Source organism: Nannospalax galili, unplaced genomic scaffold, assembly GCF_000622305.1.
Source record: "Nannospalax galili isolate Female #2095 unplaced genomic scaffold, S.galili_v1.0 scaffold888, whole genome shotgun sequence".
Taxonomy (NCBI): Eukaryota; Metazoa; Chordata; class Mammalia; order Rodentia; family Spalacidae; genus Nannospalax; species Nannospalax galili.
Genome location: NW_008357921.1, coordinates 196,321 through 222,512, shown reverse-complemented (window position 1 = coordinate 222,512; position 26,192 = coordinate 196,321). Strand labels below are relative to the sequence as shown.

Below are 26,192 nucleotides of genomic sequence, written 5' to 3'. Positions count from 1 at the left end.
ATTTATGAGGGGGCGGGCGGAGCAGGGCTGCCTTTGTTAACCCGGGGAGGGCGCGGCCGCGGGCGTTCTGATTGCGGGCTTCTCCGAGAGCTGCCTGCTTGTCACATTGGGGTCGAAATGTCCTACATCCCGGGCCAGCCGGTCACCGCCGTGGTGGTGAGTGCGCGCGCGCGGCCTTCTTCTCTTTGCTTGTCCCCATTTCGCAGAGCAATAAACTGACAGCTAGACGGTTTAAGGTGTAGGACCCGGGGCTCCTGCATGCGTACCAGTGTTGCAGCCTTCCCTATCCAGGAGAGGTGGCTGGGATCCCACGCGCCGCCGGCGGCGGGAGGCTACCTGTCACTGGGCGCGGACCTGGAGGACGGAGGAGAAAGGCCGGGCCGTGGGAGTGTCAGAAAGCTCCCCTGCCCAGGCCTCCGTGTCCCCAGCTGGGCGGCCGCGGGGGGCGGGCGCCGGCTCCGACGTCCGTGAGTCGCAGCTTCTGGAATGAGGAAGCGTTTCCTCTGCTCCCGAGCGCCGCCGCCCTGCCGAAGGAGATTTGGGGGGTGGGGCTGGCCCCAGCCTGAGCTGGCAGCCCCTTCCCCCTTCTCCGTTCCGGGTGGAGAGCTGACGCTTACCTAACTCTGCTGATCCTTCTCTGAACTTTCTCGAGCTCCCCAGCCCCTGGGGCAGAGTGCAGGTCTAGTGCCTGACACTTGAAGTTCTAGACCTTGAGAAAGCTGCCCTCTGGGTTCTCCTGTGTATAAGGTCCATTTGAATAGGGAAAGGGAGGAACTTAGGGCAAGTTGATCTAAGCACCCCTGTCACGGGTGGGGGCCCTGCAGGCCAGCCCTGTGGGGCAGAAAGAGGTAGAGGTACCTTGAGTTCAGCCATAAAGGAAGCCTTCCAGAAGGACCCGGCTCTCTCCCGGACAGTCTCTCCTACTCTTAAAGCCATTCCTGTCAGCTGCCCAAGTGTTGGAATTATAGGTGTGGGTCACCATGTTCACCTATCTGCATGGCAGGCAGTGGGTTAAGGGAAGGTCCCAGCCTTGAAGCTGCAGGGACAGGTCATCTTAGATGGGTGGACGGGAGAGTCTGTAGCCAAGAAGTCACTATCAGGTGACATGGGAGGGTGAGCTTAGAGCACCACTATTTCAGGCCTGGGTAGAAGGAAATAGTGCTGGGCCAGCTGACAGCTTTCTAGGTTTCACCCTACCTGCACCAGCCTGGTTTTTCTAGGATCCCTCCCTAAGCCACCCCAGAGAGTCCAGGCTTGACCCTGAAAGGGTGCAAGCAAGGAGCTGGAGAGAGCCATTTTGCTGCCTGACTTCTCCCTTCCTGTCTCCCTTCAAGAGGAGGACTCTTTTCCTACTTTGGGGCAGGTGTGAAGGGTCTGTGTGAGCAGGCCTGGGGGAGCTCACACTTTTGGGCATGGAACCTCAGGAGAATGGGGCTCCCCCCTTGTTCTGGGCAGTCCCAGAGTCTTCCTCAAAGCTCTAAGATCACAACCCTCCAGTTGTAACACCAGGAGCATGAGCCTGAGCATGGTAGGTAGGTCTGGTCTTTCTCTTGAGTCTTGGATTGCTCATGGGGTGGAGATGCTTCCTTCCCAGTTCGACCTTCTGAAGTATAGTTAACATCCTGAGAGTATTACAACCATTTCTACCCCTCCCATGAACTGTAACCCCAAAGATCTGCCTTCTGAACACCTGCGCAGATGGCTCCTGACACCTCATCTGCACTCCAGGATCACCCTGGCTTCTCTTGGGGCCCCAACTTGAGTGATGTGGATGTTCATCCAGGCCAGTGGCAGGGCGTTCAGCTCCTCTTCCTCATGATCAGTCCTTGTCTGAGGATGGAGTTTTCCAAGTTGCTCATGTCCTCTGTGTCCTGCCTGTGAGAAATCCCTTCCCCTACTGACACTTGAGTCATCATTCTAGTATCAAACTCGACCATGCCTTGCCCTATGCCCACCTCCTTTCAGCAGTGGGTTCAAGATCAAGGTCAGGTGGTGGCACTGTCACCCTTCAAATGATCCTTTGTGAAGCCTTTCCAGGTCCAAGTCAAGCCAACTTTTGGGTTTTTTCCTTCCTTGCGTTAAAACTCTCAACTTTGGGAGTGACCTCTGGTGGCTGGAGGGCTCTCAAAGGAGACTTCAACTCCAGAGCATGGTGAGAGAGCTCTAGAATCGTCTCCTACACTGCATAAGAACAGGACTTGGGGTCTGGGGAGGCTGTCTGTGACTAGCCCTGTGCACCCCACAGCCTCACAACTTCAGCCCCAGCTCACCTCTCAGTCCTGTGCTGTACATTCCAGTCTCCTAAGCAGCATCCACAGCACTTCCAGCCTTCTTTCTGCTTCTCTTGGGCAAGAAGCCCTTACCCCCCTCTTCTGTGCAGGCTTCTTTTCCACTTTTCCCGTGTATCTCCCGGCTTGCTCTTGACTGGGCCGGCTCAGCAATCTGAGTTTCTCAGCAAGGTGTCTGCATTTTCTCTGGGCTTGACCTTTCCTGTCCTGGCTAGTCCTCCCCAAGAAAGGCGTGTGTACCCTCTCTAACAAGCCGCAGCATCCCTTGCCTCTTAGACAAGGAGGGGCCCAGAACACATATTGACTAAGGATTGGAAAAGTTGCAGAGGGCTGTGGGGGTGGGTCCATATGGCTCTTTTGAGACTCAGCTCTCAATCTTCCACTCTGGGACCACCTGGATTTCTGCAGAGGGCCCTGAGTACCACCCCTTGGCATAGTTCTGATCTGGCCCTGCAGCTCAAGGCCACTGCTGGGGACAGAGATCAGATTCATTCTCTACCTGTCCATGCATTACCCCCAACTTGCATTTTCCTTTGCCAGCAAAGAGTTGAAATCCATAAGCTTCGTCAAGGTGAGAACTTAATCCTGGGCTTCAGCATCGGAGGTGGGATTGACCAGGATCCTTCCCAGAATCCCTTCTCGGAAGATAAAACAGACAAGGTGAGAGGGACTAGGGTCCTGGATCTCCCATGGGACACAGAACCTTGAGATGTAGTGCTTTTCTCCCTGGGCCTTGTGGAAGGGACAGGTATTTTTCTTAGGTAATATTAAATGATCTGATGGGATTGGGTAGGGGTCAGGTGGGGAGTGAACCTCCCAGCCCTAGGAAGTTCTGCTGAGACAGCCAGGAACAGCAAGGATTGGCCCTCAGCTGACTAGAACATCCCAGGGGCAGCTACACTGCCCCCCACCCCGGCTGTCATGGCACAGCCTTCACTGGCTGAATATGCTGGCAGGAAAGGTAGGCACAGGGGCAGAGGGGTGGCTGGCAGTATGTTTGCTCTGTGGGTCTGTGGGTCAAGGGCCAGTCCAGTTATCACAGGGCTTCACCTGGGTTGCCTCTTTCCAGGGCATTTACGTCACACGGGTATCTGAGGGAGGCCCTGCTGAAATTGCTGGGCTGCAGATCGGAGACAAGATCATGCAGGTAACAGCTATCCCAAGGACGACGACAAGGTTTGGGTGAGAGGGAGTTGGGAGCTGAGCTGGCTTCCCAGATGGGAGGGACTCACCAAACTGGGTTTTGGAAGCTGTGATGATATGTCCCCAAAGGATATCTTGGCTGTCCTGTGTGCTTCAGCTCCAGTGCTGGGCAGCTCTGCATTAGGGGATATCAGCTGGGGGCCTGCTTGGGTAGCCCGGGCCCATCAAAGATCCTAAGACTGTGAGGAGCTGAGATGCCTGTTTCCTCCTTGGCCAGGTGAACGGCTGGGACATGACCATGGTCACTCATGACCAAGCTCGGAAGCGGCTCACCAAACGCTCAGAGGAGGTGGTGCGCCTGCTGGTGACGAGGCAGTCTCTGCAGAAAGCTGTGCAGCAGTCCATGCTGTCTTAGTAGCAGCCAGTCTCCACCTCATGCCTGCCTGCCTTTTTGTACAGTGACACCACTTCCATGCTCTGTCTGCCCCTTGTTCTGGCTTCTGCTGTGTGCTGGGCCCCTCTGAGGAGCAGTAGCCGATCCCTGGGCCTGAGCCAGCCGTCCTTCTCCTCCACCCCGAGTCTGAGGCCATGGGACCAGCTCTCTCCCTTGGACATTGAAGATTGGAAATACAGGCCTGGAGCTGAGTCATAGCCAGTCTGCAGTGACCACAGGCTCAGGCCTCAAGGGCTGCCTTGCTGCAGCAGGGGACATTTTCCCTGATTTGCTCTTGCTGCAGGGCTTGGCCCTACCCTGTGTCACCTGCTGAGTGCCACTCTCCATTCTTCCCGTCATGGTGCCCAGCCTGTGGCTGGACCCACATGTCAGAGGCACCAGGAAGGCCACCTGGATGGATACTGGCAGGTTCCCATACCTTCACACCCCAGGTGGGTGCTGGCCTCCCTGGGGTTTGCCTGCTTATCCCATTTAGACAAGGTTCAAGGCTGACATTTCAGAGTAGCTCTCAGGATTGCCATTTTTCTCTACACCTGGGGTTTTAACTTTTGTATTTTTTTAGTCACAAGTTTGATATGAAGTGTTTATATCTTACTATTTGGAAAAGCCAATTCTTTTGAATTTAGCTTACTAATTCACACCTGGGAGCAGCAAATTGTAGCATGTGACCAAGCCATATGTTGGTTACCGTGGAAACGGGGCAGTATGGTGCTGCCCCATGCTCAACACTTGTGCCCAATAAATGACGCTGGAATTCATGAGGGGTCTCTGCTGAGGCACAGGGTGGGGATATTTGAGGATGGATTGAGACAAGTGCTTTAGTTTTAACATCCCCTGCTTCTCTCAGACAAAGCCCAACTTCTCCAAGACCCAGCTGCCCAGAAAATATGTGGTTGGTGGAACCTAAGAAGTCTCAGTTGGGAATTCGCTGTGCTTGGCAAGGCCTTATTTGTGGAAGTTTCTGGAAGCACCTTCATGGAATTGGGGTGTTAAGTCTGGGGTTTGTCGTCTCGGGTGTCACTGTGACATCCTCAAGTGCCTCTCATGGAGCCTAGTTTCAGCTCCCACTTGAGATGGGCCTCATGGCACTCAGATTCATGGGAAAAGCACCTTTAGCCACAGCCAGGGGAAAACCCCAGATGTTCTCAGTGGCTGAGAGCTAGCTAGATGGTGAGCTGGGGGATGCCATTCGGGGGCTTGCCTAGCACAGCCAAGCTGGAAAATGTACCGGAAAGCCCAGAATGCTGGAGGTGTGGCTCAGTGGTAGAGCACTTGTCTAACATGGGTTTGATTCATAGCACTCCTTCCCCTAAATAAAAAGCCCAGAAATTAAAAGTCTCCTGTTTTTAAAGTATAGCACCCAATAGCACTTTTTTTCCTTTTTCTTCTGGTGCTGGAGGCTGAACCCAGGGCCTCATGCATGCATGCTAGGCAAGCATTCTACCAGTGAGCCCCATTCCCAGCTTTCCCTTTTTGAGACAGAGACTCTTATTGTGTTGTCTATGTTGTCCAAACTGGCCTTGAACTTGTCCTACCTCCACCTCCTATGTAGCTAAGATTACAGACATACACTTCTGTGTCCATCCCAGTAACACATTTTATGTATATAAAGAGTGAGCGCTATGGGTTTAACTAGGCTGCAATCTCGACTCTAGGAAACAAGACCTTAGTTGTTACAGATGTTACAGTCTGCAAAGTAAGACCTTTGCCATCCCTGCTTCCAGTGGTATCATGCCCCCCAAACCTTCCAACCCCTGCTCACACCCATAACTTGAACATGCTGATGGAACCTTGGAACTGGCAGGTAAGGCACTGTGAAACAAACCTACCTGGCTCTGGTTGGACAAGCATCTTGTACACCTGAGAGGGCTTCCCTGATCGAGTGTGGGGTCAGCATGCAGCCACCTCTGGTTGGTGCACCCCAAAGCCCTATGCATTTCTGCACATAGGTAAGCAAGGTCAGCTCCCCAAGTCCCATGGGCTTGGTTCTGAAGGCCATCTAGCAAATGCTCTGAGTGTACAGAGAGGAAACAAGCCAAGTTTTAATTAAAGACACAGGTACAACAGAATGAAACAAAAAGAAAAAAAGAGAAGGATCCCTCAATTTAGAGAAAAAAACAGATTGACAAACTGAAGGCACATCCTGGGCCCTTCCCCTCCTGGTATAGAAAGGACAACTTGGGATGGGAAGGAAGGAGGTTTTGGGTTAGGGTTGGGACTATAAGCATTATTTATGGGACATGGGCTCTAGTTCTGTGTCTCAACAGCCAAAAAAAATTGGGAGTGTCTCAGTTTGCCTGGGGAAGGTGGGGGAAAGGGGTCTCCCCTCCCCTCCAAGGGGAGATACTACTTAGTCGACTGCTTCTAAGGCACAGGTTGGTGGAGTGCCTGCTCCATTTGTGCATGGGGCAGGGTTAGGAGCAGTGGGGGGTGCTCAGATGGGGTATCATCTAACTCAGAAAGTGGAGGTAGGAAAGAGGGCAAAAGAAAGTAAGCCATTTTAAAACATCCTCAAAAAAATCTGAAAGGAGTTGGGCATAATGTCTGACTTTGTATGATAAAGTTCCAGAGGGCAGCAGGGGCAGGTCCACTTCAGAATTCATCTGGCAGGCACCTCAAGGGTCAGAAATACTCTAGCAGGCTTTGGCCTGAGCCACCCGTTCTGCAGTTACTGAAGTGGAGTTACATTAGAATGAGTATCAGAAATCTGGTCATCAGAGAAAGGACCCCAAGGCCTAACTCCACAGTCCTCTCCCCTCCACCACTGGCACCAGCACCTTTGAGTCCATTGGCCACAGCACCTGGCTGCTTGGTCCCTGGGAACACAGCAGTGGAACAAAGCACCCTTGGCTCTCCCAGCTGCAAAGTTAGCCCTTCGAGCTGCTCCCAGAAACACTGGTGGTTAGGGGCAAGGCCTTTGGCTGTAAGCTTGGTGCCCAATTCCGCCTGGGATGGCTGTCTGGACCTGTGTGTGCTGCCTGAAGCCTTAAAGAAAAGAGATGGCACATCAAGATGCAGGAGGGCTGGGTGCCTCCCAGCAGGGGCTGGGACATGCCACCTGAAGCCTGACTTTCAGTTTTGGAGCAGAGTCAGGTGTGTGTCCCAGAGTGGGTCCTCTGTGGCCTAGGAGGGGCCTGGGCGAAGGCAGGGTGGTTTAAGGCATTTGGCCCAGAGGAAGAGAGTGCTTCTCTGTCAGCACATGGCGCCAGCCTGGTACACCAGCTGCTTCTCGGCCTTTGCTGGGTACAGCCTTCCCTACCACGGCCCAGCCCCTGGCTTGTTTACACTGGGTCTCTGGGTGCTAGTTCAGCTGGTCATACCCTGGTTTCTTTCTGTATAAACAGAAGTGCTGGATGAAGAAGACAACATCAAAGAAGATGGTGACGATGCCAAGTCCAAATTTGGTTGGGTCTCCGAAGATCAGTGTCCACTGGTCTGTTAATAGCCAGAGGGGACAGAATCTGGTTTTAGGCTGGCAGCTCCTAAAGCAGGTAGAATGTGTGGGGCTGTGGGCACCACCCCCATCTGCCCAGGAAGCTGCAAATCCTCCACCTGCAGAGTTCCCTGAGTAAGCTTCACCTTAGGAGCTTGGATGGGCTGGGGGTTTCCAGGAAGTACCCCACCCCATGCTCTCACCCACAGGGTGGGGGTGGCTCTGGTAGACTCACCATTATTGTAGGACTGAAGAAACATCTGGAGGAGGCTGAAGCTGCCTCCTGTGAAGTCCAGGAGCACACCGCCAATACTCCAACCCTCAGTGCTTTTGTAGTAGAAGTTCATGTAGGCCTGGGACAGACAGGCTGTGAGGGGGCTGGGCAAAACCACACATGCCTGGTGACTGCCACTCTAAACAAGCTCTGCTGATACTTCCCACTCGTGTACAAAGCTCTTGGCTGCAAAGAACACTGTGACCTCTGGGCTCTGAGAAGTCCTGGCCTCAGCCAAGAGAAAAGTCTGGGTGGTCCTGGGGGCCTAATCTGCATGCAGGGCAAGTGAAGCCTCCCTTTCCCTTCTGTACCTCCAGACTCCAATGGAGGGAGGAGCAGATTTAAAAGATGTGTGCGTGCAGGTGCCCACCAAAGCCAAGAGAGGGCATCAGATCCCTTGGACTTACAGTTGTGAGCCACCCAATGTGGGTGCTAGGAACCAAACTTGGGTCTTTTGCAAGATGTGCTCTTAGCTGCCGAGTTCTTCCTCAGCCTTGTTTTTTTTTTTTAAAGCCAGAGTTTCCCTGTGTAGCCCAGGCTGGCCTTGAACTTATGCTCTTCCTGCCTCAGCCCTCCAATTACTGTATGTATGAGGATTACAGGTGTGCACCTCTATGTTTGCCTGTTACTCTGGTTTATCTAGCCTCTTGTGATTCTGTCTCTGATTTCAGCCCTGGACTCCACATTGCTTAGGAACATGGCTGGGAGTCAGACTTTCTGGTGTGGAATCTAGCTACAGCACTGGAACTGGGCTACTTGGGAAAGCTGCTAAGTTCTTGTTTTAGTTTTTTCTGCCTGTAAAGTGAGCCTAGCTGCCAACTCAGCCCTGGTTGGGATCCCAGGCTTCTTGGGCTTCTTGTTCTTGTGGGCATTCCCCACTTCCCAAATGCCTAAGCATCATAGCCTTCTTCCAAACCCACAGTGCCCTCTGAGCATCTCTGACTTGAACCGTCTCCTTTCCTACCACCCAGGAGAGAAATGTTGGCCTTTTTGGTGGTCTTCTAGTTCCCCTCCTGTTCTTCATCATCCTATCCCATACTTGCTGCCCTCCTCCAGTTCCAGACAATTCCATGTGTCTCCCACTAGTGCTCTTGTTTCCCTAGGTTCCCAGCCTCAAACCTTCCCACGTACAAGGTACCCAGAGCCTGATTCCCTCCTTCCAAGTTTCCTGGGACCTAGCCCTAGCTTCCCAGCTTCTACATTCTCAATGCTGCTCAGTAGCCAGGTCTCCCATGCAAGCCGCTTTGCCTGAAGCACTCCCCTGTCCACAGAAGTCATGCTGCTCTCCCTCAGGGTCTAGCCCTGCCCTTGGCTATCCAATGTATCCTGAGCCCCCAGGACACAAGACTTCCAGCACCAAGGCTTCTCTGTTGGGGATAAGTTCAAGGCTGCTCTAGCTTTGTGTGTGGAAGTATGCAGCTCCTTCATACTAGGCCTTAGCCTGGGGTTATCATGCTTGTGGGAAAAGACATGTTTAAGGCTAAGCCCCCAGGATTTTGATTATTAAGGACTGGTGGGAGTGTGCAGAGGGAGCTCCTGGGAGAACATCTCTGCACAGGAAGTGGCCACAGTGGTCAGCTCCCAACTCTACCTGATCTGGCTTGATTCCCTTGCTGCTGGTCCTAATAGATGGCTCTTACAGCAGGTGACAGGAGGCTCTGTGTGTGTGTGTGTGTGTGTGTGTGTGTGTGTGTGTATATTTAGCTCGAGTCATTAGGAAAGACTGGGAAGGGGCAGAAAGGCTAATCCCTGACTCCAGGGTGCGTGAGGTCTGAGAGCCTCCTCTGACTTCCTCATGTGAGTCTGGCTCCAGAAAAGAACAGGCAGCAACACCCACTGGCTTTCTGCCCATTGGTTTTCCCTGTAGCTTTCCACCCTTGTCTTGGCTGACAAAAGCTGCCCCATGGGAGCAGAGCCGAGGCTCAGTACCCCCCGCTTCTCACACTACCAGCCACGTGGAAATGGAGGAAGGCCCTGGAGTACCTGTGGGAAATACTTGATCAGCGTAACGACGAGCTTGATGTAGGAGAAGCAGAAGAGGAACTGCAGCCATGTAGTCACACCGACTGCAGCCACAATCAAGGTGACCAAGACAAAGAGCCATGAGAGCACCAGGAAGCCAATGGCTGGCCATGACACACGTTGGCTGCCTTGCTGAGGATGAGATGGAGGAGTATGGTTGTAGATAGGGACACAGGCTGCTTCGGAGTCTTAGGAAGGGATGGCTTTGGACAGGCTTAGAAAGGGGTTCAGGATGGGTGGAAGGAGAGCACTGGACACGAAAGCCTGGCCTTGGCTAAGTAGGGCAAAGGACACTGGGGCTGTGTCCACCCAAGATCAGGGTAGGAGATCAATTGTAGAGATTCTTGGGCTCCATCTGGGTCATGAATGAGTCAACACTTAGGCTTGGATGAGGTGTGAGGTCCCCAGCACCAATCTTACCTTCTGATAGTCAAGAGTTCCTGCTCCATTTATGTTGGATTCTCCAGCTCCTCCCTATGTTTTGTTCCTACTCTGCAGAGCTGGATACCTCAGAGCTCATTTGGAGGGAGCAAAGAGTGTAGGGCCTAAACCCCAATGCTGGAGGTCCAGCACCTCATCCAGCCTTAGTGTCAACTCCTTCCATAACCTGGATGGAGCCTGAAGATCTTGGGATCTGTCCCCAACCCCAGCTTTTCTTTAGACATGGCCTCAAAGTAGGGCTCCTTAAGCAGAGTGTTGCAGGGAAGGTTAAGAAAACCTAGGAGTTTCATGAAGGTGGCTACACAGCCCCCGCTGGCACTGCATGGTGTAAGAAGGGAGGTGGCACACCACAGGGAGGTCTTAAAGGTGCCCTCCTCCCATGCTGAGACCCCAGACAGCACTTCAGCTATAAGGGTAAGTCCCATGTTCCTCCTGACCTCCTGGGAGCTGGCACCCCAAACCCCAGATAGTGCTTCTGCTAGAGGGCTAAGTCCATGTTCCTGTTGGACAGAGTTCCTAACTCTGCTCACAGTTCCTCTCACTCCATGGGGAATGACCTTGCCTTCCCTTTTACCACAGGAACCTCACTCATACCCCCTCAGCAGGATGGGAAAATCGTCCCCAAATCTCAGCCCTGGAAGGCAGGGCATCATGTCATCCTCTTCAGGGGGTTGAGTGGTGGTGGGGGTTGGCTTTTGGCAGCCAATGGTAGGCTAGGCTACCAGGCCTCATCCCTCACCTCATATAGACAGCACTGCAGGATGACAATCAGAGTGAGGGCGACTGCGTGCAGGCTGAAGAAGACGTCATTACTATCCACAGGGTTCACACCGTTGGGGTATTTGAGGAGAAACTGTTCCTGTTGGGGAATGAGAAGGTGGGAGATAAGGGACAGCATGGCCACTGAGGAGCTCAAGCAGGCTGAAGGGGCGGGCAGTGTCATACCTGGATGTAGGGCACCCATAAGAGGCCAATGTTGAACACGCTGTAGGCCACGAAGCCTGTCAGGTTCAAGGCTAAGAAGTCAAAGCTCAGACCAATGACACTGCAGGTGGGGAAAGGATGACACACGTCAGGGGTAAGGCCTGAAACCCTTGGGATGGGAGGGGATACAGCTCCTAGCACACAGGGAAGAAAAGGCTTAGCACCATCCTTGGGTGACTCTCCATACCATGACTGATGCTACCCAACTGGCCCTGTTGAGAATTGGTTTTCTCCTTCCCTCCCGCACACTGGAGGTTTTTCCTGGAGGCTTCCAGGGGAGAGGCAGCACCCATTTCTCTGGATCACTGCTTGGGAGCATCCTAGGAGACCCATGTGGCAGGGTGACAACAGGAGGCTGTGTCCTTGACCCCAAGCCTGCTTTTATCTTTTTAAAGTCACTGTAAAAGTGCTTAGTCTCTGGGGCTGAAGGGTACATGACACTTCACCTTACCCAGCCTGTTCTGGCTTAGCCTTATATGTCACTGTTTCCACAGGGAGGGGCTGAACTGGGCAAGGGACCAAAAACCCAGCACTGGAAGTCCCACCCCAGTTCTTCCAGAGACTTTCCCATCAGGACAGTTTCTGGTGGGCAGGCAGAGGGGAGTGCAGAGCAGGAGTGCAGAGGGGTTGTCTGTCTGCAGCTCCATGTAAGCCTGCAGCCTGGCAGGTTACCTTTTCCGTCTCCAGTTCTTGATCACCTGAGGATAGAAGGAGATGGACCAGGCCATGAAGTAGATCCAGCCAATCACCTGGTTTATGATGCTAATGATGTTGCTGCGGACCACCAAGAACTGTATCCGGGGGCTGGAAAGGGATTTGGGGTCAGGATGAGTTGACAACAGGCTCTTGGTGGAAGCCCCCATATGCCTGTGCATTGCCTCCCTTCCCATCACCAAGGCCACATGAGTAGGGTAGAGGCCAGCCTACCCGGTCTTGTTGGAATGATTTCCATGCAGATAAACGGTCACTTGTCCAACATTTTGAGAAGTCACTTGGAAAGAGGAATTTTTCCCCCCGGGAGGCACTACAACCTGTAAGGAAAACTGAATTTAGTCTGTGGCCATGTACAGTCATTGGGGCCTCTGCCCAGGGTCTGGCTGCAGGCTGTGAACTACAGCAGTGCATGTAGGGACCGATCACATTTGGCTCTACCCTCTAGGAATTTACTATTTAAGGGCAGAAGCACTGGGCCAGCCAACTTGAACCTCCACTACTTTTCCATCTGGCTTTCTGAGCAGAACTTTGGTCCTCTCTAACCACTGAGGGAGGGTGGGATGGATTTCTTCTTCTCATTAGCCATGTGATCTCAGTCTCTCTTCCATAAAAGGGGATAACACTAGTGCTGTGTCATAAGGCTGCTTTGAATGACACTATGTCCAGAAACCTTCTGTACAGACTGGGCACATGGTAAGCTAGGAGTGCGTCCTATCATGACTGCACTGTGAGAACCTTATTATTTCTATTTCCATTATTATAATGCTTCTTGAAATTCACAAAAGGATGCTTGCCCCATCCACACTGAGCGCTGAGTGACAAAGAGAGAGGTACATGCATAAGATGCTCTCATGGCCATTTTGCTCTTGGAAAATGGATTTGGAAGCCTTCCTGTGCCATCTGACTTCCCAGTCATTCAACGCAACACACTGAAATCCCCTCAGAGCAGCAGGAAGCTGGGTGACATCTCATTGAACCCTCAGTCTTGTGCAAATGTCACAAGAATGTGGCACACTAAACAGTACCTTCTTTCTCTGCCCCCTTTTCTGGTTTTCTGAGACAGAGTCCTGCTATGCAGCTTTGGCTGGCCTGGAACATACTATGTAGTCCCAACTGGCCTCAAACTCACAGCAATCCCCCTGCCTCAACCTCCTGTGTGCGGGGATTACAAACATAGGTCCCCTTACCTGGCTTCTTTTTTTCTTCTTTCCAGGCAGGGTTTTGCTACATAGGCTAATCTGGCCTAGACTTGGAGATCATCCTGCTTTCACCTCTGGAGGGATGGATTACCACATTCATCACGCCAGACTAGCAATGGTTTCTTACTGAAGACCCTTTAAGACCACCTGCCTTTTTAGTCTTAGCCCTAGAAATGAGTGGGCTTTGGCAGAACAATGGAAACAATGTAAATGGTGGCTACAAAGCCTGGAGTGCAATTTCTAGTCTGAGACTTGGCAGGCAGCACCTTGACCACACACATCACTCTTGGCTTTAATTAATTAATTAATTAATTAATTTGTTTATTTTTTAAAGACAGGGTCTCTCTGTAGCCCTAGCTGGCTTGGAACTCACTATGTAGACAGAGCTGACCTCGCTCTTGTGGCAATCAAAGTGCTAGAGTTATAGCTGGCAGCAGTGCAATTTCTAGTCTGAGACTTGGCAGGCAGCACCTTGACCACACACATCACTCTTGGCTTTAATTAATTAATTAATTAATTAATTAATTTGTTTATTTTTTAAAGACAGGGTCTCTCTGTAGCCCTAGCTGGCTTGGAACTCACTATGTAGACAGAGCTGACCTCGATCTTACCTGCCTCTGCTGCCTGAGTGTTGAGACTAAAGGCATATGCCACCATGCCCAGCAAAATTATTTATTTATTTAACTTATATGTGCATGAGTATTTTGCCTGCATGTAAGTGCATCTGTGTATGCAATGCCCATGGAAGCCAGAAGTGGGCATCGGACGTCCTGAAAGTGGAGTTACAGATGGTTGTTAGCTGCCATGTGGATACTAGGCACTGAACCTGTGTCCTTTAAAGGAGTATCCATTGCTCTTAACCACTGAGTCATCTTTCCAGCCCCTCTCTTACTTCCTTATCATCTCAACTTTTCTGATTTCCTAGAGTTTCCTTGCATTATTATGAAGCCAGAAGTGGGCATCGGACGTCCTGAAAGTGGAGTTACAGATGGTTGTTAGCTGCCATGTGGATACTAGGCACTGAACCTGTGTCCTTTAAAGGAGTATCCATTGCTCTTAACCACTGAGTCATCTTTCCAGCCCCTCTCTTACTTCCTTATCATCTCAACTTTTCTGATTTTCTAGAGTTTCCTTGCATTATTATTATTATTATTTATTTTTTGGTCTTTTTGAGACAGGGTCTCCCAGTAGCCCCAGCTGGCCTTGAACTCACTATGTAGACCAGGCTGACCTTGAACCCACAGAGATCCACCTGCCTCTGCCTCCCGAGTGAAGGGATTAAAGGTGTGTACCACCACGCCTGGCTGTAATGTTATTTTTTTACTTATAAGTGTCCACTAAATCCCCCTGGAACTGGACAGGAAGAAATCAACCAGAAACTGACCAGCAAAACACCTCAGAATGATAGCAACTGCCACCTTTTATGGAATGCTTTTAACCAGCCAGGTGAACCCCCGGCTCTTTTTACTGCTGCTATTGCTTTTAATCCTGAGTATGGTCGAGAAGATATTATGAATCCTAAGCCTGCAAATGAGGAAAATGCCATGTCTGGCTGAAGTCCCCTACCCAAGGCTCCCAGCCCAACCTCCTAAAGCACATGACTCTCAGGTTCTAACTACTGGCTTCCTATATCATGGTATGGCACAGGAGTGGTAGCACTGGTCTGAGGGGCCAGTGATACAGTAGTCTAAAAAGCTGGTTCAGGTGCCTATAAGGTCATCTTCTATAAATGATTTGACCTTGACTCCTACTGTCAATTATTAAAAAATTACCTACAACATACATACAGAAAAGTACACACATCACAGCCTGATCAAATGTCTAGTGCACACATCCAGTGCACACATCCAGCCCCCAGATCAAGAAATAAGTATCTCCAACGGGTGTGGCCTTTAATCTCAGGACTCAGGAAGCAGAGGCAGGTGGGCCTCTGTGAGTTCAAGGTCAGCCTGGTCTACATAGTGAGTTCCAGATCAGATGGGGCTACAAGGAGACCCTGTCTCAAAAAGAGCCCCCCCCCCAAAAAAAAGAAATGAGTTTCTCCAACACTCCAGAAGCCCCATTCTGCTCCCCTCCAGTCTCCTGACGCTGAGGATAACCACTGCTCTGACACCATGGATTCAACTTTTTGTATTTTATACACAAGGAATCACATAGTCCAGACTTTTTAGTGTTGAGCTTCTTTCGTGTGACATTATGCTTGATTTTCATTTATTTTTTAAAGAGAACACTTTCCTTAGATGTTTGCCATTAAAGTAAGCAGTTGGTATCTGTTCCTCTGAGAGTCTGCATGTGACCTGTGGATCAAGCAGAGCTTAGAAGTCTGATGTCGGATCTGCTGTTAGGACCACGTCTTTCCTTGTGCTGCATGCTGGCCTCACACCTCAGACTGTGTGTGTGAGAGCCATTGCCCTGGGTAATAACCAGTAGTACCCAAGGGCATAGGGGTGTGTGAGATTACCTCTTACAAAGGATCCCTTTGGTGGGACACTCTGAAGTCCCTCTGACTGCTCTTTGCTTGCTGGGGAAACCCACACTGATTTGTAGCCCATTTCACAAGCACCCAGGCCTCATGGCCTTCGAAGTCATCCCTCCATTTTTCTCTTACTGCTCCTCCCCCATATTTATTAGGGTATGATGGACAAAAAAATTTTTTTTGTTGTAGTGCATAGTATATTTTCACATATGTATTCACTGCAATATGATTAAATGAAGCTAATTAACATTGGGAACACTGAAGATCTAGTCTCCTCAGGTTTCAAGTTTAGTCACATGCCCTTTAACAATAGGATATACTCAGAAACGTATCATTAGGTGATTTCATGATCATGTAAATGCCTTAACAAATGAAAGTGGCTATAATATCACTAGGTAATATAACCTTATAGAACCACTTGTTCTGGGGCTGGAGAGATTGCTCAGTGGTTAAGAGCACTGGCTGCTCTTGCAGAGGACTCAGATTTGATTCCCAGCACCCACATGGTGGCTAATAACCATCTGTAACTGCAGTTCTAGGGGATCCGAAGCCTTCTTCTGACCTCTGTGGGCACTGCACCACACAGGCTTTACTTACATACATGTAGGCAGTACACTCATACACATAAATAATAAAATCTTAGGGCCAGGCATGGTAGTGCATGCCTTTAATCCTAGCACTCGGGAGGCAGAGGCAGGTGGATCTCTATGAGTTCAAGGCCAGCCTGGTCTATAGCGTGAGTTCCAGGCCAGCTGGGGCTAAAGGGACCCTGTCTCAAAAAGACCAGAAAAAAACAAAAACAAAAGAAATAATAAAATCTTTAAAAAAAGAGCCACTGTCCTATACGTGGTCCTTCCTTGACCAAAATGTTATGATTTGGTGCATAACGATATATAATACCTTACTGTTAACTATAGTCACCAGACTTCCCCCTTTTTTTTTTTTTCTGTACTGGGGATTGAACCCAGGGCCTTATGAATGCTAGGTAAGTGCTCTACCATTGACCTCTATCCTTAGCTTATTTCCCACTCTAAAAAAATTTTTTAAAATTATTTTTATGTGTATGCTTGTATTGCCTGCATGTAGGTAAGTGTACGCGTGTTGTGCAAGGCCTGTGGAGGACAGAAGAGGCTGTTGGATCCCCTGGAACTGGAGTTACGGACAGTTGTTAGCTGCCATGTGCGTGCTGGGATATGAACCCGGGTCTTCTGCAAGAACAGTCGGTGTTCTTAACCGTTGAGCCATCTCTCCAGCCCCTATTTCCCACTTTATTTTGAGACAGGGTCTCACTAAGTTACTCAGGCTGGCCTTGAACCTGTGATCCTTCTGCCTAAGCTTCCTGAATAGCTAAGACACAGATTACAAGGCCTGTAGCACTTGCTTGTTTTTTTAAATCCTTATGTACTCTGAGTTGCCACCTCCCTATGAGAGTCTAGCTGAATGACACCCTTGGTAAGGAGGAAGCAGGGCAGCCATAGAAAGCTATGAATAATCATCACTGTTATACTAGATAGCCTCAGGGACTGGGTTGTGCAAATGACACCAAACTAATAGTGTCTCGGAACAGTGCTCCATAAACTTTAATGTGGACCCCAATTATCTTGCTAACAAGTAGACTCTGAATCAGTAAGTCTGGGATAGGGCCTGAGGATCTTTATTTCTAAAAGTTTCTCTCTCTCTCCTTCCTTCCATCCATCCCTTTTGGTTTTTGTGATGGTTCTATGGATTGAACCTAGAGCTTCATGTACACTAGGCAAACACTATACTGAGAACACCCTGACTCCATAAAAGGTATCTAACAAGGCCAATGCTGCTTGTATATGGATGCTCTTGAGTATCAGAGCCTTGAAAAAACCACCTTAAAGCTGGGTATTCCAGGCCAGGCCAGCCAGGGCTATAAAGTGAGACCTTGTCTCAAAAAACAAAAACAAACAAACAAACAAACAAACAAACGAAACTACCTTAAGATACATTCTCTGCCAGGGCATGGTGGTGCACGCCTTCAGTCCCAGCATTCGGGGAGGCAGAGGCAGGCAGATCTCTGTGAGTTCCAAGCCATCCTGGTCTACATAGTGAGTTCCAGGCCAGCTGGTGCTACAGGGAGATCCTGTCTCAAAAAGACCAAAAAAAAAAAAAAGATACATTCTCAGAAACACCTTTGCTTCAGGCTTCTTGTTTGGGGCCTGACTGTACACTGTACCTTGTTATTACCTATGGTTAGGCTGTACCTTTGATCTCAAAAAGCTGTTCATCCTGACTTGTATTCATTTTGTAAATCCTTAATCTAAGTACCCAATTGAAAAGAAAACTCTCATTCTCAAAGAGAACAAAGCCCAGATCACAGATTTCTAGAATGATGGAATAGGGGCAGCCTAGGCAGCCTATTTCCACAAACTCTTTTTAAATCTGTCTGTTGCCTAGCATTGCCCTAAGCATCAGTTAAAGTCTGTTACTTACTTCATCAGGGAGCTCAAGTATGGTAATATTTTTTGAACGAAATGTGATTTCAAAAGTGATCACCAAGGTTGTATTTAATGGATGCCTGTGAAGGATAAAAGTCTGATTATTGCTGGGAAGTCAGTCTATGAGTTATCAACTAATCCTCTGAATTTTGCACGGGCCTTCATTTCTCTAGCAATCAGGAGCAGGATGTGCTACGTGCTATGTGTTATGTGCTCAACCCTGTGGGGTAGGGTAAGAACACAAGAAAATGGAAAGCTGGCCCTGAACAACACACAAGGCGAATAGAGGGGACAGGCCTATGATTCCTTGTTTCCGTGGGAAAGGCTCCTTAGAGGGTTCAGGTCTGAATAAGGTGAAGATCAGCACTGGACTAAATGAAGTGAGGCTTTCTGGGAGCAGCCCATGGGAGTCTCAAATCTGGGCTCAGAGGCTGGGATTTCATTTAGAGGAGAGTGGGAAGCCAGTCAAGGATTCTGGAGAGGGGAGACTTGAGTAAGTGGATGGCTAGGACAGTTTACATGGGGTGGGTGTATGAAGGTACAGGACCAGGGAATAGAACAGCAGGGCTGTGACGGGGCCTGGGAACCAAAGCTTGGGTTTGAGATCATATCTTCCAGGAGAGGTGAGGAACAGAGAAAAGGACAGAGTTCTCGATATTCTTCTCAGGGCGCAGGGCACTGTCATGCTGGGAGGCATGAACATGGTGAAACAGTGAAAGCCATGAACACAGAGGACAGTCGTCTGGCACAGCTGGACAAAGTCAAGCAGGACTTTCACACCAGGTGTCTGCTGGCAAGATGCTTGGACAAAGGCTAAGCATAAACATGACATGCATGGGGTCCCCTGATACTGTCATTTCTGCTTTGGCAGGTGACCTCAGCAGTGCTGGTTAGTTTAGTTCCTTGCCTCTTGATCTTCAGGGCTCTGCTCAAATAGTTAGTCTTGGAAAGGGTCTTCAAGTCTGGCATCATCTGCCAATCACTCAAGGATTCTCTTCACTAGAGTAAGCAGTTCGTGTTTCTAAGGAAACTTTGGGACCCTGCTTTGCAGTCATGCGCTGCACCCCCCCCCCTTTTTTTTTGTCCTACAGCTAAGAGGAAAGAAAGTCTTATCTGAAGAACATGCAGACTCAGCCCACTTGGGGCCAAGGACAGAACTGGGCCTGAGAACTTACCCAAGGGTGATGCTGACGTTGGTTGAGCTGCTATTTTCCAGCTTCACAGTGGGAGGAACAGTGAGACTGACAGTTGACTCTGGAAGAACCCAAGTCAATAACATGAGCCATCAGGTTGGAGAGCTTAGCCCACAAAGTGAAGTGGGCAAGAGTCCCCTGACATCTAAACTCCTGATTCACTGACAATTCTACTTTCTAGGTGGGAAAAAAGAGGAAACTGGATTTTCCCACTACATTAAGCTCCTCCCCAATCTGTGCCAGAGCCAGAGCCAGAGCCAGACTACCACACAGGCCGGAGCAGGAAGTGCTGGAGCTTCCTCCTTCTCCTCTTTCCCCTCTACAGATAAGCTGAGTTAACCTAGAAATAGTTTGAGAACCACAGGGCCCAAAAATTATCAAGAAGAAATTCAACCATTATCTGGGATTGTAAAGGCAGACTGGAGCCACCTTTGCAGATGGACAGCACAGGGGTCCCCTCTGCTCAAGATAAAGGTGGCTCTGGAAAAACCGGTCTAGTTTCATTCCTACAGACACACAGGGCCTGGCTTTTAAAAAAGATTTACTTTATCTAGAGAACCACAGGGCCCAAAAATTATCAAGAAGAAATTCAACCATTATCTGGGATTGTAAAGGCAGACTGGAGCCACCTTTGCAGATGGACAGCACAGGGGTCCCCTCTGCTCAAGATAAAGGTGGCTCTGGAAAAACCGGTCTAGTTTCATTCCTACAGACACACAGGGCCTGGCTTTTAAAAAAGATTTACTTTATCTATTTAAGTGTGTGTGTGTGTGTGTGTGTGTGTGTGTGTGTGTGTGGTGTGTGTGTGTGTGTGTTTGTGCATATGAGTGCAGGTGCCCATGGAAGCCAGGGGTGTTGGATCCCCCTGAAGCTGGCATTACATGTGGTTGTGAGTCACCCGACACACCTGCTCAGAACTGAACTCAGGCCCTTTGCACGAGCAGTACATGCTCTTAACTGAGCATCTCTCTTAATCTGAGTCATTTCTCCAGCCTGCTAACATGTTCTTAAAGAACCTTTTGGGCTCTCTTGCAGACTGAGCTCAACCTTCTTGAGGCTGACTGTGCTGGGGATTAGAAGACTGTGGGGAAGGATGCACTTTTCACTATCAGGGATTGATTTTTGGTATTAAGGTGCCAACTCAGAAGGTAGACAAAGAGGCCTGCAAGATGAGGGAAGAAACAAGTTTGGACAACCATCTTGCGGGGCTGGAATGTAGCTCAGAGGTAAAGCATTTAATTAGCATGTCCAAGGCCCAATCTCAATCATCAAAATCCAAAAGGTCATCTTGGGAAGTCAAATACTTCAGCATACCGTGGCCACAGGCCAAGGTTAGCTAGCTTCTTTGAGCAATTTCTGTATTCTTGGTTAGCCTCTCTCCCTTGTCTTTGCCCTACAGGGTGTCCCCATGACGTACCAGCCCATCTCACCTCCCCCACCTCAGACTTCAGAAAGGCTAAGCACAGCCTAGAAGTCAAGGTCATGAACCTAGACTGGGAGGGGTTCGGGCAGTGGAGGGAGTGCTCAACTCAGATGAAGATGCACACAGGGACAGAAGCTGCAGGCCTCCACCCAGGACCCTCCAAGGCAGAAGGTGAAGAACTGGAACCCGAAGTTTTAGAACTCCATTTGGAAGGGAACTTCCATGTTATCCACTTCAACCTCCTCTACTGATTTTTTTCCTTGGTATTTCTACCTGTAGTTCTTCAGCCTCTGCCTGGACACTTCCTGAGATAGCAATGTCATCTCCTAAGGTGGTCATCAACCTAAAACTCACATTCCCGAGCCTAGTTCTACCACTTGGAACCTCTCAGATCACATCTGAGCTGCCTTCTTCATCTCAGCCCCCACTTGTAAATGCAGATGGTGGCCGTCCCAGGGATTCAAGTCTCCCAGTTCTGACTCTCATTGTCCATGGTCTCTAGTTCCCTTGCCTGGGTGGGTCCCTAGGACAGGTTGGTTTCTCCCTTACCTTGCTTAGCCCCAGGGCTGGGAGGCTGCTCAGGTAACTCTGTCCCACTTTTTATACTCATTGCTTTTTATGCCTTGCTCCAATATCAATCTGAGGCTTTGTTCTGGGCTAGCCCAGCTAGAGAGGTGCAGGACTTACATTTCTTTTCTATTAAATGTTTATTTAAAGCTCAGGACGATATCAGATAGGCAGTCCCAGGAACACTTAAGGGGATTTCAGGAAGCTACCTATAACTCTGGTCCCTAGAATTCTTAGTAGGAAATTCACATGGCTTTAGATTTCCTAGCCTTTGCATATTGAAGTAGGAAAATAGGAGCTCTTAAAGAACCAGATCAAAGAATGTTTATTTCCTCCTCAATCAGTGCCATAGAAAACAGTGCTCAGCAGCTGAGACACTAGGTTCTCAAGTCACAGTTTCATCCTGGCTCTGACACTTCCTCGCTGTGTGACCATGATACTTAACCTCTGAGCCTACATCTGTACAGTCTGCCCTGTAAAACGAGTGGAATAAGACCTGTCTCACAGGGTTGCTGTGAAGATAAAATGCAGCAGTGTTTACAGCAAGCTTTCTACATGGCCTGGGTGCTAAATACCTGTTGGCTTTTGCTATTACCATCACTTTATAACTGCAGGGCAGTTTTAGTCCAAAAGAAGAGGCAGATGGGAAGCTGTGTCACATCTTGGGAAGGCACATCTTTTTTAAAAAACATTTTTTATTTATTATTTTATTTTATGTGTATGCATGATTTGCCTGCGTGTAAGTAAGTGCACCTGTGTTGTGCAATGCCTGCGGAGGTCAGAAGAGGCTGTCAGATCCCCTGGAACTGGAGTTACGGACAGTTGTTAGCTGCCATGTGGGTGCTGGGATTCAAACCTGGGTCTTCTGCAAGAGCAGCCAGTGTTCTTAACCGCTGAGCCATCTCTCCAGCCCCAGGAAGATGCAAGTAGGTGCTTCTTTGTGCTGTTATCAGAATTACCAACTGAACCATGGTGAGACCACCCTGTTTCCCCTAAAGGGAATCCATCAGCCGAACTGCCTCCCTCCCTCCCTTCCTTTTTTGCAGTACTGGTTGTTGAATGCAGGTCCTTGTACAAGGAGCAAGTGATCTACACCCAGCTCCATCTTTAGCCCTTTTTATGTTTTTATTTTTTAATTTTCAGGCAGGGTCTCACTAAGTTGTTCAGGTGGCCTTGAACTCATTCTGTCCCATAGCCTATGCAGACCTTGAACTTGTGAGCCTCCTGCCTCAGCTCCTGAGCAGCTGCCATGACAGAGCTGAGCCACTGCTACTGGCTGTTTCTGTTCTGCACCCCACCTCATCCCAGCCATGCTGCTGGCGCTTTTTGTTTGGATAGGTCTCACTATACTGCCCAGGCTGTCTGGAACACATGAACACTAGTGGTCTTCCTCCCCCAGCTCCCAGAGTGCTGCGACTCTAAGTGTGCCTTATTTCTGCTATTCTTTGAGTGAAAAATGTCCCCCATAGGCTCCAAGTATTTGGACATTTTGTCCCCAGATGGTGGCACTATTTTGGGAGGTTTTAGAAGGTGTGGCCATCCTGGAGGAAGCACGTCACTGGGGGTGGGCTTAGAGAGTTCTTAAGCCTTGCCAGATCTCGAGTTGCTGTTGCTTCAAGTGCCTGTGTGATGATGTGAGAGCTTAGCTTCTGCTGCTCCTGCTCCAGCCACCTCCAGCCACCATGCCTCCCTGCTATGATGGACTATAATTCCCCTGGAACCGTAAGATCAAATAAACTCTTCCTTCTATAAATTGCTTGGGTCAGTATTTTTATCACAGCAACAGAAAAATGACCAATACAAATTCATTATGTACATAGGCACATATATATGTATATTTGTGTACAGCATATACACATATGCATGCCTGCACACGCAGACAATCACACACATTCAGTTTCTAGACAGTCTGACTGAGTAGGGTTGGAGTGCGGCTGTGGCATCCCTCTGGAGAAACACCATGCCTCTCGGTCAGGACTTTTCCTTTCTTAGAAACTACTTATCTCTAAGGTATGACTGCAAAGGAACAGGACTGATATTTAACAAACCTGGACGAGCTGGTCAGAAATGATCATTTTTTTCAAAGATCAAGAGGCTAGATAACCATAATGGTGAAGTCAGTGTGCGTGGCTTTGGGGAACATGTGTAGGATTTCTATTGTTTGATTCAGGTTTGCTGGAAATTGTTAGTCAGGGACTTGAAGATACATTTGTTTTTGAACAGTAGCCCAGCTAATGATCAAAATAATGGGTCTGGAATGCTGTGATTGCTAAACAAAGCTATTCATAAAGAAATACCAGAAATATTTTGGGTATCATAAAGATTGCTAGGATGACAAAAGGACTTGAAGGGGTCCTCTGACAAGGATGTATAAACTCCAATGTCAGCCTTCTTTCTGTGTGGCCAGGGCTGCTGTAACCTGTTCTAATCTTCTTGAAGGGAAACATTTTCTTCTCTTACAGGGTGATGCCAGGCAGACTCCTCAGATGTCTGGGCCTGGCAGAATCATTTGTAAGGTGACTACCTTAATCTGTCTCCCTAGTTTCTCCCAGGACCTACAACTCTCTGCAAGGTGACAGAGCAGAAGCACAAGCTATTCTTTACAGATATTATCTCAGTGTGGTGAGGTTCTCAAGTTTGTCTTTGAGAATCAATTGTACAGTCTGACTGAAGAACCAACTGAGATCTGTGCTGATGCAGAAAATGTAAAAGGAACCCCAGGACAAAAGGTCAACTATGCTTGGGACCATCTGGCTCTTTGTAAAATGTAAAAACAAAGACTGCAGACTTGAGTCTGGCTACTGCCCTTGGGCGAGCGGCAGGCAGACATGTGTGTCCTGGAGGGCACTAAACCTTTGGTGACAAATAAGCCAGGATACTTTTTCCATAATTTCTCTTTTTACAAAGCTGATAAGCCATTTTTAAACTTACCACATTTCTCTATGAACTTCAAGGGGAAAAGGATAAAAATAAACAGCCAATTCCTTATCATGGTCTCTGATTTCTCAGAACTAGAAAGAAACAAACAGCAAGAAAGCACATGTTAAGGCTGAATGAGCTCGGCTCTAAGACAGCACGTCACCTGAATCATGGCAGCAGGACAGTTCATAAAGGACTTCTACTCCATACTTCTGACCTCACAGGTTTGTCTCAAAACCTCTAAGGAGGGGACAGGACTTATCTCTTTTTTATGTATGAGCAAAGTAGCTCAAAGTAGCTAAGTGGGTTGTGTAAAGCCCCACTCTGAGGAAGTGAATACAGACCTGAAGTTTCCTCTCAACTGCTTTCTGCAACCTAGCTAATAGAAAGAATGAATTCAGTTTTATTGGTTTAGCATTCTTCTAAAAACTGTCTCCTCTCTCGTTCCATAGAAGTAGGACTAAGAAATTCAAACACTGTCAGCAAAAAGTTCCCCAGTGCTAAAGACTAAGACATCCTGAAAGACCCAGCACAGACTGGGAAGGCATTTACGGGATTGGACTAAGAAATTCAAACACTGTCAGCAAAAAGTTCCCCAGTGCTAAAGACCCAGCACAGACTGGGAAGGCATTTACGGGACAAGGTGACCACAATGCTAAAAAGATCACATTGGTAGTCATACACAACTAGTGACTGTGGTAAGTTACAAGAGAGAAACAAAGCACTTCATGTACCCTTCTTCCGGTGTGTGTTCTAACCATTTTCCAGGCCTCCATCAGATGGCATCTTTTCAAGAGCCTCTACCACCCCTATAGTCCCCTCTTAGGAGCAATCTGGAATCAGGGATCTCCTGTGGCAGCTCAGCTTTGTCAGGTGACTGAGTTAATCCTTGCTACAACCTGGAACTTCCTCAAAAGAGAACATAGATCTGACAAGGAATAAATTCCCTGGAAACAGACTGCCCAGGTCCTGGGTTTCCATTTATTAGTTATACAACTATGGAACACTCCTTAATCTAAGTCTCCTAAAGGGGAAACAGGGACAGTGGGAACTACACTGCAGGATTCAAGTGAGATGATATATAAGGTATGCATTCTCAACGGGGGCTAAAATTGGTTTTGGGGAGTTTGAAAATATCTGGAAGATACTGCAATGGTTTGTGGCCTTCTCAAGGGCTATAATACACAAATACAGGGCTTATCAGTTGTATTAAAATTTTAAGGAGGTGTATCGATAAGGATAAAAAAGTTGAGAAACAATGATGTAATATTACAACCACTACTTGGGGCATCCAGCAAGCTCTCACAAAGCATAGATTGTTATTTTCTTCAACATTACTGAAAGGGCAGGACCCAACTGTCTTCCTTTCCCCCAGGTTGAGAACCCCAGGGGGCAGGATTGGAGTCTTTTCCCAGCTAGTGTCCTGGAGCCCAGCACTGCCGAAGGCAACAGCATGCTGCCTCTCCGAAGCAACCTGCACACTCCCCAATCCAGATTCAGGCAGCAACTAACGCAGGAAGCAGGCAGGGGGCTCCAACTGCACTGAAACAGTGCTTCCCTACACCACCCAGGTATGTGGTTATCACTGCTTTTGCTCACCAACACCCTGGCCCTTCAGCTGGGGCTGTCCAGTGTCTGGCTGAGGCCAGTGGATGGAATCCAGGTGCAGCTGGAGGGGGCTGGATCTGCGGCAGGCTGCCTCTGCGATGTGATGGGCCCATCTCGGGGGAGGGGGGGCGTTCCTAACGGAAAATGGGGGAGGGGGGCTGTCCTGGCAGTGACGACTCTCACCTGACAACCTCCCAGGCTCAGGGGACCAACCTCACCGGACGCAGCAATCTCGCGCCAGAAGCTGCTTCAGAATGTACCGGGCTCCCGCGGCTGGCTGATTTAGTGTGAGGGTGGGCCAGCTGTCACCTGACCTGAACCACCTGACTGCTGGAGGCGTAGGCTTGGAGCAAGGGTCCCTGGAAGTTGTAGTTTTCACGAGTCATAGCCGGGTGGAGTTGGACAGGGTCGAGGGAAGGCGGAAGGCACTGGCGCTTGGCAAGGATCGGGGCTCCGGTGTAGAGACAATCTAGCTACTTTAGGCTCCGTAAGGCTGTCGGAGCCCCTGTGGCCTCTCAGCAAAAGCTGTGCTCCTTAAAAGAGGACGCTGGGACACCGCTGCCCCTCTGGAACTTCAGCCCTACGGGGCGTG

General features: G+C 49.2%; 2 protein-coding genes across 2 annotated transcripts; one reads left to right on the top strand and one right to left on the bottom strand.

The window, feature by feature from the left end:
* Positions 1-4,643, top strand: Tax1bp3 (Tax1 binding protein 3). Its single transcript, XM_008855617.3, has 4 exons — positions 1-156; positions 2,829-2,948; positions 3,358-3,435; positions 3,709-4,643. The coding sequence occupies exons 1-4, from the start codon at positions 118-120 to the stop codon at positions 3,844-3,846; spliced, it is 375 nt and encodes a 124-aa protein (XP_008853839.1). The 5' UTR covers positions 1-117; the 3' UTR covers positions 3,847-4,643.
* On the bottom strand, positions 4,480-25,936 carry Ctns (cystinosin, lysosomal cystine transporter). Its single transcript, XM_008855616.3, has 12 exons — positions 25,784-25,936; positions 24,005-24,084; positions 19,066-19,144; positions 17,886-17,970; positions 11,967-12,070; positions 11,712-11,843; positions 11,001-11,100; positions 10,795-10,914; positions 9,576-9,746; positions 7,554-7,671; positions 7,206-7,320; positions 4,480-6,870 (listed from the first exon to the last, which is right to left on the bottom strand). The coding sequence occupies exons 2-12, from the start codon at positions 24,063-24,065 to the stop codon at positions 6,753-6,755; spliced, it is 1,203 nt and encodes a 400-aa protein (XP_008853838.1). The 5' UTR covers positions 24,066-24,084; positions 25,784-25,936; the 3' UTR covers positions 4,480-6,752.
* Between the last annotated feature and the right edge of the window lie 256 nt (positions 25,937-26,192).